The following is a 12,431-nucleotide window of genomic DNA, read 5'->3' on the forward strand; positions in this document are numbered from 1 at the left end:
AGCTTTATAGTTCACAGAGCATTTTGAGACGTTAATCCCGTTGAGGAAGGAATTTCCCTGCTGCACTGAGAAACCAAAGCGTGGAGAATATAAGGCATGGTCTCCTTCAAGAAGCCTATGGCCGAGAGGGGAAGGAAGATGTGGAACCAAAGAACTCTAATGTAAGGAGGGAGAGATAAATGTCAGCAAAATAGTGGGGTGGGGGTGAGAAGGAATTGGAAGCATTTGTCATTCTGGGTGCTGACCAGAACCCACGAAAACCTCTCTGATGGCACTTGTCTTGAGTCCAGCAGTCAATTGATGAAGAGGGTAAGAGTTTCTCCAAGGGGGTAGAGGAGTTGCAGCTTTTGAAGGGATAGGTTCATCGACTCCATCCTCTCCCACGACCAAAGCAGACAGCAGGATTTGAAAAGAGGTTCAGTCATGGAGGTGTCGTGATCTAAGACAGAAGGGAAAAAACAACAACAACAACAAAAAACCTGGCTAGGCACATCCTAGAGCAGCGTTTTCCAAACTCCCACGTTCAAGTGAATCTCTTGTTATAAGCCAATTTTTGATTTAGTAGGTTTGGATTAGGAACTGAGATTCTGTGTTTCTAATAAAGTCCAGGTAATGCTTAATGTTGCTGATCCGGGAGCCACACTTAGAGAAGCATCCACTTCGCCCAGGAGCGTTAGAAACGCAGACTGCTTGGGTCACCACTCCAGACTTACTGAATCTGAATTCGCATTTCAATAAGATCCCCAAGGGATTCATACGCACATTTAACTTTGAGAAGCACTTTTCTAGGTTATTGTTTGATCGGTAGAAGGGGCTCAAGGAGGTCCAAACTTTCCCCGGTATCGCATACCAGCAGTCTGGTTTCTCTCCAGAGCTCCTGTTCCCACGGGCAAAGATTTGTGCCCCGTGAAGCTGCTCCTCCTGATCCTAAACCAGTAGCAACTCTGGGAGTTGATCGCCTCGTAATCCTCGTAGCTGGGTTCCTTTCCACCCCAACCGGCGCTTCCCCGGGGCGCTCCAGCTGTTTCCCACCCCCACGCCCAGGCAGCTACTGTGCACAGCTGGAGCCCTAGGCGGCGGGCGCCCCCGGAGCTGCAGCGGCCGGGGAAGCCAGGCGGGGGCGCCGCAGACTAGGCTGTGCAGGAGGAGGCCTTTCCGAGCCCGCAGAGGGCAGCCCGAGCGACCGGCGGGGGAGCGCGAGCTTCGCATCTGGTGCCAACCAGCACGGCCCTGGCGCGGCCCCACATTCCCACACGGCGGGAGTGGCGGCTCGCTACCTGGGAGGCGGCGCGCATCACCCCAACCTGTGTTTCATAAACCTGTTGGGAAATAGTTCCCAGCCTCAAGGGCCAGTAATCAGCCCGACCTTGTCTCGAAAGAACTGCTGATTATAATCCCCGAGCCGGGCGAAGGCCTCGGGGACCTAGATTTTAAGTCGACTATATAATACCATTATCATTATTATTAAAAAAGCCAGCCACCCCGCCCCACCTTCCCTTATATGCACTTCTGAAGTTGGGGGTGGAGGGCTGTTGAACGACCAGAGGGTTGCAGCAGGATTGTAAAACCTAACGATTTGCTAAGAAATCCGGGGCCGAAAAACGCAATTTACAAAACGGCAAGTTTTACAAGGTACAGAAGGTAACTGGGCAGAAAACGCACCGCCTCCCAACCCTCGCCGCGCGTGCTCGCAGGAGCTGGCTGGATCCGAGTGCGCCTCTCTCCAGCCGCGCCGCTGGGGCCGCGCGAGGATTTCGCAGGAAGAGGAGGCTGCTGCGGGGACTCGGACCCTGGCATCCGTGCATCTCAGAGAGGGCCACCAACGCTGCCCTGAGCCCCCTGAGGCCGGCGGCGCCCCTTCCACGACTGGTCGCGGAAGTCACGCTTTCCCTGCTCCTCCTTGGCCTCAGCCCCGCTGTCTCTCCTCGTTGGTGTTTGAAGCAAGCATTTCACCGCGAGCTTTCCTTTCAGGGCAAAGCGCAGTGGACAGTTTAAAGTTAACACCTTCACGCAGCCACTGCTGCGGGGATGTGCGCATTTCCCCTTGCGTATGTGTAGGAGTGTGTGTTTCTCCAAGAATGTCAGACTAAACGGACAGTCTTAACATTTATTAAAGCCTAGGTGTTCTGTCTCGAGGCTTATCGGGTTTGTCCAAACTTTTGTGTGTGTGTGTGTGTGTGTGTGTGTGTGCACGCGCGTGCGCGCGTGTCTCCACCCTCCTCTCGCCTCCCCACCCCCGCCCGTGCAGGGCGAAGTAGTCCTATATAGCGATGATAAATATCCCTGTTGATCACTTGATTGATTACCTCCCTGAAAGGTCACGCGGGCTCGCAGTAATTTCCTTTTGCCTAAGGCTCCCTTTTCACTTTTACTCCAGCACGACAGCTCCGAGTACACGGGATCTTTATTTTTTATTTTAACCCCTAAATGCAACCCCTCCCGAAAACAATGCAGACAAGAAAAATCGAATAAAATCAACTCGAGACCTTTTAGCTCACTCGCAGTCGCCTTCCCCATCTCGCTCCTTTCTTTCTTCTGGTCCCCGCCCCTCCTACTCCGACCCCTTCTCCCCAACTCAAATGTATTCTAGACACTATTTAATAGATGAGTGTCTTGCAAGTAAACTCGGGCGTCCCTTGGGTCAGCATTTCATGTCTGTGACTCTCTCTTTCTCCCGTGGACTAAAAATTCGGATTTAAACCACTAGACAAGCTATTAATTTAGCTAGACTACCCAGGGTCCTGAACCCAATTAATTTCTAATAATTATAGCCCAAGGGGGCTAGATAGATCTCCCTGCCTCTTTCTTTTATTGCCACTCCACGCCACCGAGGTCAGCGTATAATAATAAAGTGTATATTTTGAAAGCGATCTCCAGAACAGTGAGTTATTGCAATGAATGAAAATTGTTTCCATTTTGGCTAATTGAGCCCGTGGCCGAAAGCTAGAGCTCTGAGACTAAATAAAGAGGACTGTTTCCTTTCAACATGAAGAAACCCCTGCCTAGCTCTGGTCACCCAGCGAGAGTTTAATTTCTTAACAGCCAACCTGAAACCCAGCGTTGGGTAAACAGTATTAATAATTGCATTACAATGATTAAATTAATCTTGCTGGTAGCCAGGAGAATATAGGTTGAATAGCAAGATGTAAAGTTCACTGCACAAAGACAATAGGCCAAGAAATACCTCCATAAAGAATTCAAACTTTCTTCCAAAGATACAGTGGGGCTGGTTCAATTATAATTCGAGGAAAGGACAAGTTTCTGTTGCATGTAATGTATTGAAAATCAGTTCTTTGCCGTTTCTAGGATTTATTAAAGAAACATGGTTGGAGAAAGAGTATACTTCTCTTGTCCTCTTCAATGACCCCTCTTCTTCATCTCTGCTTCTCCTTAAAAAAAAAAAAAAAACCTCCAAAAAAAAAAAAAGAGAAAAACCCAACAAAACCCCCGACACAAAATATGACAGTAATAAAACAAGCAAATCCAAACAGTCCGTAAGCTCAACGACTTTCCAAGGAGGCACTGTTTCCAGGATTCCCGTTTCCGTTGGAGAAAATGCAAGAAAACGTTGGTACTCATGCCCCTCAAGGAAACGAATTTCAGGAGAAGAGAAAAAGGTGGGTGGTGGGGAATCGGGCAGCAAGGGTAGCTCGGCCAACTTGTTGGAGGCCTCTTGTCTCTTGGGCGAGCGACAGCCTGGATGTCCCGTCAAAGGATTTTGGGAATCCGTGGGGCCGCTGACCAGAAAGTCACCTGCTTGGGTCTCACGGCTGAGACTTGGGACAGGTGGAACTGACGGGGTTCACGTACTTAGAAGTGGGGACCCGCCCAGGTCGGCACGCTCAGGCAAGCCGCGCTGCAGGCGGCGAGCGCAGTCCGCTGCTTGCTGGGCGTTTGCTCCATCAGGTTAAACACACTTGAACTAGCAACTTAGCTTTTTTTTTTTTTTTTTTTTTTTTTTAACTAATACTCACGGCAGAAAGCAAATGAGGAAGAAAAAGAGAGAGGGAGAGAAAGGAAGAAAGAAAAGAAAAACCCAGCTTTCAGGTTTGAAAATAAAAGTGATGATGTTGCGAATACTTTACTAAAAAAACAACAAAAAGAATGATGCCTTGTCTAGTCACAATGCTTTGGCCCTAGGGCACAGAGGAGTTTGTGTTTATTATTTCAGTTGGAAGAGGTTGGATTTGCTCGTGTCCCGAAACTCTTGGAAAGACCAGGCGTTCGCTGAGGCGGCCGCGACCCCAGGGACTTTAAAAACGAGAAGGGGAGGGTGTTCCAGCGACGCCTCATCCTCTTGCCCTTCGCCGTCTAGAAAAGTTGACGGATCTTTAAGTTTGGGGACTCAGATTTGATTTTCTTGAGTCCTTCATATCCTATTCAGTTCCCTTCACAGCCCCTACCCCACCCCTAGCCCGCCACGTGGTTTGTAATTTCTCAGCAGAAACAATCACCGCAGCTTCACAGGTGGGTTTTCTATTTAATCTTGGGTCTGGTTCCGTGGTACCTTCGTTTCCTAGAAAATTCTCTGGCACGTCTCTTAACCTCCTCTCCGCGAGTGGACCAGGATATATACCCCCCGTGGGGATGAGATGGAAGGAATTAATGAGAGCAGTGGAGGGGAGGATAGTAACTCCTTTTTATTATTTTTTTAAGCTCCCCGGGGCTGAGGAGGTGAAATGAAAGGTCCAAGGCTGAGCCTCCTACTGTGCAGGGCACTCTTCCTGCCTAGGGGTCTCCTTCTCCCCTCCTGCGGGAAGAGGCCATTGAGGTTCTGACAGATGGGTGGGGCCTGATCCTCCTGTGCCTTCTCTGTGTCTTTTGGCCAAGGTGAGGGTCCCCAGGGAGTCCTTAAACTGATCAGAAGCAGCTTCTGTGAACATCTTGATGGCCAGTCTAGTGTTTCTCTCCCTAGAGATTCTATTATTACCTTTCTGATGGTTCTCAACCCCAACTTCTCCTTTTCTTCTGAGGAAACTTAACTGTTCATCTGAGGGAAGGCACTCCTCCATCTAAACTGAGAAGAGCCAGTGAATTCGAATTCACAGACCTCTGGGTACCCAGAGCCTGGTGTTTTTGCACCCGCCTCTGCTGTGTAGAAGTACACCACAGGGCAACAGGAATTGTAGCAGGATTGGACCCCCCTCCCCCCACCTGCCTTTTCAGTCCAGAGGGAATGATAGAGTTCTCCTGTGCCCATCTGGTGCTTACCAGAACCTTCTCTTTTGGAAGTTGTTTTACTCCTGCTCTGTGTAATTACTTCATTTGCTCCCTTTATCTTTTCCTTACATTTCGACATTACACGTCTGTCTCTCTTGGGACCTTTACTTGGTTCTCCAGGGACCTCTATCTTACCGCCACATGCTCCCAGAATTACACAACTCTGGAGAAAGAAATGGTGGGCATCCTTAGCCAGGGTGATCCTTTGAATTTTGATTTCCTCAAACAGAGATATTCTATGAACCATTGATGAACCCCTCTTAGGGTTGAAACTTGCTGTTTGCTCACACTCCCAGTCCCAGTTTTGACAATAAATGACAACTGGCACAACAGGGTATTCTCAATGATCTCTCTTCCCCTCCCCTGCCTTTCCTAAACTCATGCCCAGGACTTGCTTTTCTTTTCCTTCTCTAACTGGATCATCAAGGATGTACTGTTGCAGCACAGAGACTGAAAAGACTGTAATTTTCTTTTACAGTGTCTGGCAGGATTTGCAACAGATATTAATGGGGACATAAATAGCTCATGGAAGGTATTGAACAAAACTGTTTAATGCAAGGCAGTTGTACCAAGAGAAAATCTATACGTAGTTGAGATTGATTCATACCTTGAACACAGCTGGCCCCTTTAGGATTTCCCCATTTCTATGTGCCCACTTCATTGGTAAATCCTGTAATTAAAGCAAATTCCAACAATTTATTTTTTTTAAGGGTGGGAAAGGACCCCCTCCCCTCTTTCTTATGACCCTAAAGGTTGTGGGTTTAAGCAAGTGAGTGAAAATGGCAGGCAGGCAGAGCTGGGGCAACCGGAGATGGGGGCAGCGGTGGGGGAGGCCGGAAGGTGACGGCCGACCTTAGGGAAGCAGGAGGTCTTGGATGTTAAATGCCCGAGCCTGCCCGGACCTGGGAATCAAAGGTGATCATTACTCCTTGATGGGAAGAGACCACTGAAATGTTCCAAGAATGGCAAGTATTGGTAGTACACTTAACATCGAGAAAGAAAACAGTTACTTGTTCTACTTTCAACTCCGAAAGCACAAGCCGAAATAGCTTCAGTAGCAGTAAGAGCGGCGGCAGCAGATTTCCTGAAGTTCAGGATGATTCTCACTTTTCTCCTGGATCATTTAAGAGTCCTGTCCTTCTAGTTCTTTAATATGGAAAAAGGTTTTAAAAGCCCCACTTCTTGTTTTCTCCGTGGATGTATAGAAAATTTCCTGCAATTTATGGTGGGTAAAACAATAATAGTAATGATACAGGCTTATAGGTGATTCCAACACGAAATCAGTCCTTTGCCCTAGTCTTTTTATTTCCCCCCCCTCCCCGCCTTTTTTGGGGGCGAGGTGTCTGCTCCCCTCTGGCTCCCTGTGCTCGCTCCCCGCCCCCCGCCGCCCTCCCCGTGGCTCCCTTTCTCCGCCTCCTCGGCGATTGCCATCTGACAAGATCTCCAAATCAAAGTGATAAATCGCTCCAAACTTTTTTTGGCGGCGCTGAGATGTTGGAGGGGCGTCTAGCGCGCATGTGCGAAGGTGTCCGAACTGACAATGCTGGAGAGATAGCGAGTGTGGATTGAGAGAAAGGGAGAGAGGGAGGGAGAGAGAGTGAAAGAGGGAAAGACAGAGAGTGAGTGTGTGTAAGTGTGTGTGTGTGTGTGTGTGTGTGTGTGTGTGTGTGTGTATGAGAGAGAGAGAGAGAGAGAGAGAGAGAGAGAGAGAGAGAAGCGAGGGAGGGAGCGAGAGGGAAAGCAAAAGAAGGAAAAGATCCAAGAAAAAAAAACCCCAACCACACACCAGCGGCTGCAGGACTGGGCACAGCATGAGATCCAAAGGCAGGGCAAGGAAACTGGCCACAAGTAGGTGCAATATCCCTTTTCTATTGGCTTTCCCCCTCCTCTGCCATCTTGCATATCTGTCTCCGGCGCTCCGGGAGGGAGCGCGCAGCTGCCTCTCGCGCCGGGGCCCGGGGCGGAGGGCAGGCGCAGCGCAGCCCCAGCAACCTGCCGGTCCCAGCCTTCGCGCCCGGCCGCCCGCGCTCTCGCTCTTGGTTTGGGCGCCAGAGGAGCCGGGGCAGCCCTTAGCCCCGTGCACCGACCAGCTGTGGCAACCCCGGGGTGGGGGTGGGGGTGGGGGCAGCCAAGACCGGGGTGGGAGGGAGAAGAGCGCGCGAGAGCAAGCGGGAAGGGGTGGGGTGGGGTGGGGGGGAGAGAAGACGAGAGAGTCTCCCCCTCCCCTCCCCTTCCCCCCAGGCGGAGGAGAGTTGCCTCTGGCCAACCAGCTAGTCCCGGGTATGGGAGGGGGAGCGGGGGATGGGGGGGCGGTCTGGGGATGGGAGCTTTTTCGAGCCTTGGTTTGTTTCTGGGGTTTGGGGTGGGTGGCAGGCTCGGAGGGAGCCACAGTGGCGGCGGCGGCGGGCAGCAGTGGTGGAGTTGGGAAAAGTTGCGAGGCGGCCGCTGGAAGTTGCGCGGGCTGGCGGGCTGCGCCGAGCTGCGCCGAGCGGCGGTTGCGGTAGTGGGCGCTGTGCGCTCGGCGGTGCTCTCCGGCGTGCGCCGCGCGGCGGGACGACTGGGGTGGGGAGTGGGGGAGACGAGAGTGGGGGTTGTAGTCGCAGTGTGTGTGGTGGTGGTGGTGGTGGTGGGGCACAGGCAGTGCGGAGCTACCGGCTCCGCGGAGCCAGGGGCAGGTGAGGAGAGGCCAGGCCCCGCGAGCGCGTGGAGAGTGGGGAGTGCAGGGAGCGCAGCCAGCGGCGACAGCCGCGGAGGAGAAGGGGGCCGAAAGGGCCTGCTCCCGCTAGCGAGCTCCAGGCTGGCCGGGCGCCGAGTGACCCCCAGGGGGCGGGCTGCCGGGACCTTAGGCCGCTGAGAGAGCGCGGCAGAGCCTCTTGCTCTATTTCTGGATGCAGCCGGGGTCTCGGGTCACTCACGCTCCCCGGCGCCCCCTGCCTGCCCGGCGTGGAGCGGCCTTGGTCACGCGGGACCAGGGAGATTGGGTTCAGTGCTGGGGCGGCAGGGCCCCCATCCCCCACTCTTCTCGCAGAAGTGTTAGGGGACTTCGCCTGGAGTTGTCCGCCAAGCCGACACTGTTTGGAAAGGCGGAAGCCTCGATCGGGACTCTAGGCGTTAGGAATGGGTTTGCCCAAAAGCTTCTACCACAAGTCTAAGGGGACTCTGAGGTGCTGAGACCCGGAGCAAACCCTAGCAGTCCAAAGCCCTCTCCTCGAGGTGTCAGCTCGCGAGGCTGGAGCAGCCTCGGGAGGGGACAGGCCGCCGTTCGCTCTCCCACTCGCCGAAAACAGCTAATTGTTTTGCTTATGGACCAGAGAAAGGGGTGGTAGGGGTGGGTAGGATGCTTCTCCCCAGGAAAATCCCCAATCTCCCCGCCCTCTTCTCTCTTGCATATTAAAAGCAAGTACGTCCCCAAGCCTTCCAGCCTTCCAAGTCCCCTCAGCAGCCGCGCCTTAAGGCAGCGGCACCTCTGCGGGCTGGGTTTCTTTGGCAGTGGGAATCCAAGGTCTAGCCCAGCGAGATGGTGTCATCGTAGGCGTCTTTCCAGTGCTTCGTCCAGTCCTCACTCAAGCACTCCTCCACTTCCCAATACGTTTCCTTTCACCCTGGTCTCTGGGATCAACCTAAATATAGGGCTCTTGGGTCATCAGTACATCTGTTTCTTTTTTGGATGTTGTTCATTTCACTTAGCTGCGACACTGTCAAAGAGAGCCAGTAGAAGTCCTGTTTTTTTCTTTTCACTTTTAAATGAGGCCGATGTCTTTATTTTCATCTGAGGAGGAATTAAATGTACATATGCTTGGAGGCCTGGGGGCTTGAATTCCGGCTAAAGGTTTGGAGTGTGTGTGTGTGTGTGTGTGTGTGTGGAGGGAGAGAGAGAGAGAGAGAGAGAGAGAGAGAGAGAGAGAGAGAGAGAGATTGGAGGCTGGGGGGGGGGAAGAGAACGGTTTTGGGGGGGGGCGTGGAGAGCCTATTTCAACCATGCCTAAATTATGAAATGAAAGCCGAATGCTTTGCGCCTGATCGCCCGGTATCCGCCGAAGTGAAAGCAGAACACAAAACCCTTCGAATTTTCTTGAGCAACTTTTTTCAACTGTTTTAATTGCCAAGCTATACGCCGCCCTATTAAAACATTCCCGCACGCACAGCCCGCTCAACATCCAGAAACAGAACCTCGTTTTCCGATCTGATGAGACTTGTCATTCATCCAGTAGGAGACCTACTCATTTTGTCTCTAGTGTCTCTAAGGATGCCGCCGCCGCTGTCTGATAACTAGATAGGAACTCTTACAAACTTCCCTTGCTGACCCTCGGGTTCCCGCTCGCGCTGCTCCAGCTGTTGCCACCGCGCAGCCTGCCCCGGGCAGGCAGAAGCGCTGCTTTATGCAATTCTTCAGTTACAATCTGGGTAATAAAGGAAATCATATCAAACTAGGGATTTTTTTTTTTTTTTGTATTTTAAAGCGCTATTTCCTTCCCCCTCTGCAGTGCGTGAGTTTCCTTGCGCGTGGCGGAGATAGTCAGTGACCCCTTGCCGTGCTGTCCAACGAAAACTTTGCCGCTCTGTCTCACCCGTTTCTTTCTTTTTCTGGGTTAGGAAGAGGCAGTGTGACCAGCCTACTTTAAAAAGCACACCTTTATGCTTTTTTATGCAGAGTAAACACTGCAAATGGAAACAAATCAGATAGGAACAGTAGTTTTCTGGATTCTTGTTATTCTTTTTGTCTTTTGTAAATTTCTTTGGTGGCCAAGTCCTGTGCTGGTCTTGCCTACAGTACAGGATCCCATGGACCCTGACAGTACCCACTGAAGTTAAGCCCAGAATGAATGCACTGTCCATTTCCAACTTACAGTGCTTGATATATATATATATTTTTTACACAATAGTTGAAAACGATAAATTCGTTGCAAATCATTTGGGAGGAATAAACCTTTTAATTAAAAAAACAAAGAAGGGAAAAGCAAGAAGATTGACATTTGTACTGTCTAAAGCCCTTGGCTTTTATTCCCATCTTTAAGAAAAGAAAACTAAAAGCCAAGCAGACTCTGGCAAGCGCCGGGAGGCTTCCCAGCGGTTTTTTTGGGCAGCTAGGATAGCACCTGGGCGGTGCCAGAATTGCCAGTTGTAACTTTTTTTCTCCTGGCGATGGGGAAGAAGTCAGGTTGGGTCTGCCCAGCTTGTCTTGAGCCGAAACACTGAAGCAACCCCCCCACCCCACTTCCTTAAAGTGACACCCGGCAGGGTTTCAATCACAGCAACGAACGAGTTGCAACGTGTAACCCCCCTTAGCTACCGGCCCCCCAGAAGTCTCGTAAAGACCCAGAAGGCGATGCGCTTAGCAAGACCCCGGAGAGGGGGGCACTTGTTACTTGTACACTTGATCTCTGTTTAAAAAGAGGCTCTTAAATAGGTATGGTAGATGACGACCCTCCCTCACGTGCTTAAACTCCTCACCTTAGCAATACGTGAGATAACAAAGGAAATCTGCACCCAGGTTCCAGCCTGCACTCCCTTTAAACCCACCTATTTGTGTTTTTCTTCACTCTCAAAAAAAAAAAAAATCGAAATACAGAGCTCTGTTTAAAAAACATATTTTACTTGTTTATTTCAGACTGCTTTTGAGGAGGAAAAACGCTCGCCCGACGGAGGCAGAGGCCCCTTCTAGGAAGGCGGTTTATTTGCCATTACTTGACCATTACCCTGGCTTAGGGCTTCTTTATTGCATTTGGCACTTGGAGCGCAGTCTTCCTGCAGCATTTCGATGTGTTTCGCCAAAAAAAAAAAAAAAAAAATCTATGTTTAGGAGAAGGTTAATAACGCTTTTCATCCCCCCACCCCACCCCATCCTAAACACTGTGGAAGGGTATGGTTCATTAACTGCAGAGGCAGGAAGGCTGGAGAGAAGGGCTCCTTTTTCAGGCTTTTACTTGTGGGGGCTGACAAGTCGCAGGTCTGGGCGACGCTGTGCACGTGAGTGTGTGTGGAAGTGTGCGTGAGCGCGTCTGTGCGGGGTAGCCCAGTTCTCCGGCTTTCTAAGCAGAGGCCTCTCCCTACTACCCGGGGCCGGGCCTCCTCTGCCGACAGACATTCAACACGTAGGACGCTTACTGAATAGAAATTAACGCGTCATTCTACGCAATTTTTGCTTTCTTCTTTTTTTATAAAGTTGAAGGCACTAACTCTGTAAGCAGTTTCCCTTTAAACATCTTGTCGTTTGGGAGTTTACTTTGTTTCATTTTTGCAAGTTGGGGCCAGGTTATCCCTGCAGACGTGGCCTGGGGCAGGAAGGACAAGGATGGAGACTCCGGGGGCAAGAAGGGCAAAAGAGGGCAAAGGAGAGCTGACTTGTTGCCCTCCGCACGTCTAGCTCGGTCCCCTCTCTCCCTGCACCTCCTCCCTTTTGCCTCTGCTGGAAGCGGCCCTGAAGCGGAGGAACTTGACTTGTCACCTTCTGGCCAGTGGCTCTCAGTCCTGTTCCCGAGGTACTCAGCCCCTGCCACCCCTCATCTCACAATTGTCTCAGACAGTGGGAGTGGGCTCCGTTGAGGAGTGGGGGGGGGGGTGTGGAGCTGGGGAGGAACCTAGGGGCGGCCGGCCGTGTTCACCCAGGGAGGACCCCCGCGCCTCCTGCCTCCCGCTGCTCAGCTCCTGGCTCCCAAACTTAGGCCAGAACTCTGCCCTCTCCAGCCTCAGAAGTGCTGCGTGCCTGGTCCACTGCTTCCCTCGAGCGTGGTTTGCACTGACGGTGCACACACACATGCACACGCGCGCACTTCTCTCTCTCTCACACACACGTCCGGGGTTAAGGAACACTCAAGTGAGGAGGGGCAGGCACACCTTCATTCACTCTCCCTGGTAGGGGAGAGAGGGACTGGGGAGGGCTGACGTGGGGGGCGGAGAGACGGGCCGGAGGAGACAGTCACACTGTAATGATGCTAGGCACATTTTTCTGGAGTGGTGGTTAACCCTTCCTTGGCTGGAACCCGTGCTCTAGGCGTTTTCTAAAAAAAGGTCTGTGGGGTCTGCTTTTCTCTGTGGCTGGGCAGCCCAGTATGAATCATTAGTTCCCTCCCCACCCCATTTGCCACGGTCCTTTTTCTAAAATTAGATTTCCCCCTTCCCACTCTTCTGGCCTTCTGAGTTTACTAGAGAATATTCAAGGAAATTGGCTGTGTAGTGAGAACAAGTGTGAGGAAGAGGATAGAAAGGAGACA

General features: G+C 51.6%; 1 protein-coding gene and 1 long non-coding RNA gene across 6 annotated transcripts in view; one reads left to right on the forward strand and one right to left on the reverse strand.

Moving 5' to 3' along the window:
• Nucleotides 1-4,115: 4,115 nt before the first annotated feature.
• LOC122491756 lies at nucleotides 4,116-7,117 on the reverse strand. The gene is made up of 4 exons (XR_006299435.1): nucleotides 7,007-7,117; nucleotides 6,231-6,433; nucleotides 5,828-5,890; nucleotides 4,116-4,311 (listed from the first exon to the last, which is right to left on the reverse strand). It is a non-coding gene; the product is annotated as an uncharacterized LOC122491756 (long non-coding RNA).
• MECOM (MDS1 and EVI1 complex locus) overlaps nucleotides 6,677-12,431 on the forward strand; it is a 564,248-nt gene continuing 558,493 nt past the window's right edge. For 2 of the 5 annotated variants that reach the window (XM_043594951.1, XM_043594950.1), the window contains exon 1: nucleotides 6,678-7,068. In XM_043594951.1, coding sequence (XP_043450886.1) covers nucleotides 6,894-7,068 — 175 coding nt within the window. In that variant the 5' untranslated portion in view covers nucleotides 6,678-6,893. Of the gene's footprint in view, nucleotides 7,069-12,431 lie in introns of all 5 variants that reach the window. The other 3 variants (XM_043594949.1, XM_043594952.1, XM_043594954.1) reach the window with 3 other exon arrangements.

Source organism: Prionailurus bengalensis, chromosome C2, assembly GCF_016509475.1.
Source record: "Prionailurus bengalensis isolate Pbe53 chromosome C2, Fcat_Pben_1.1_paternal_pri, whole genome shotgun sequence".
Classification (NCBI taxonomy): domain Eukaryota; kingdom Metazoa; phylum Chordata; class Mammalia; order Carnivora; family Felidae; genus Prionailurus; species Prionailurus bengalensis.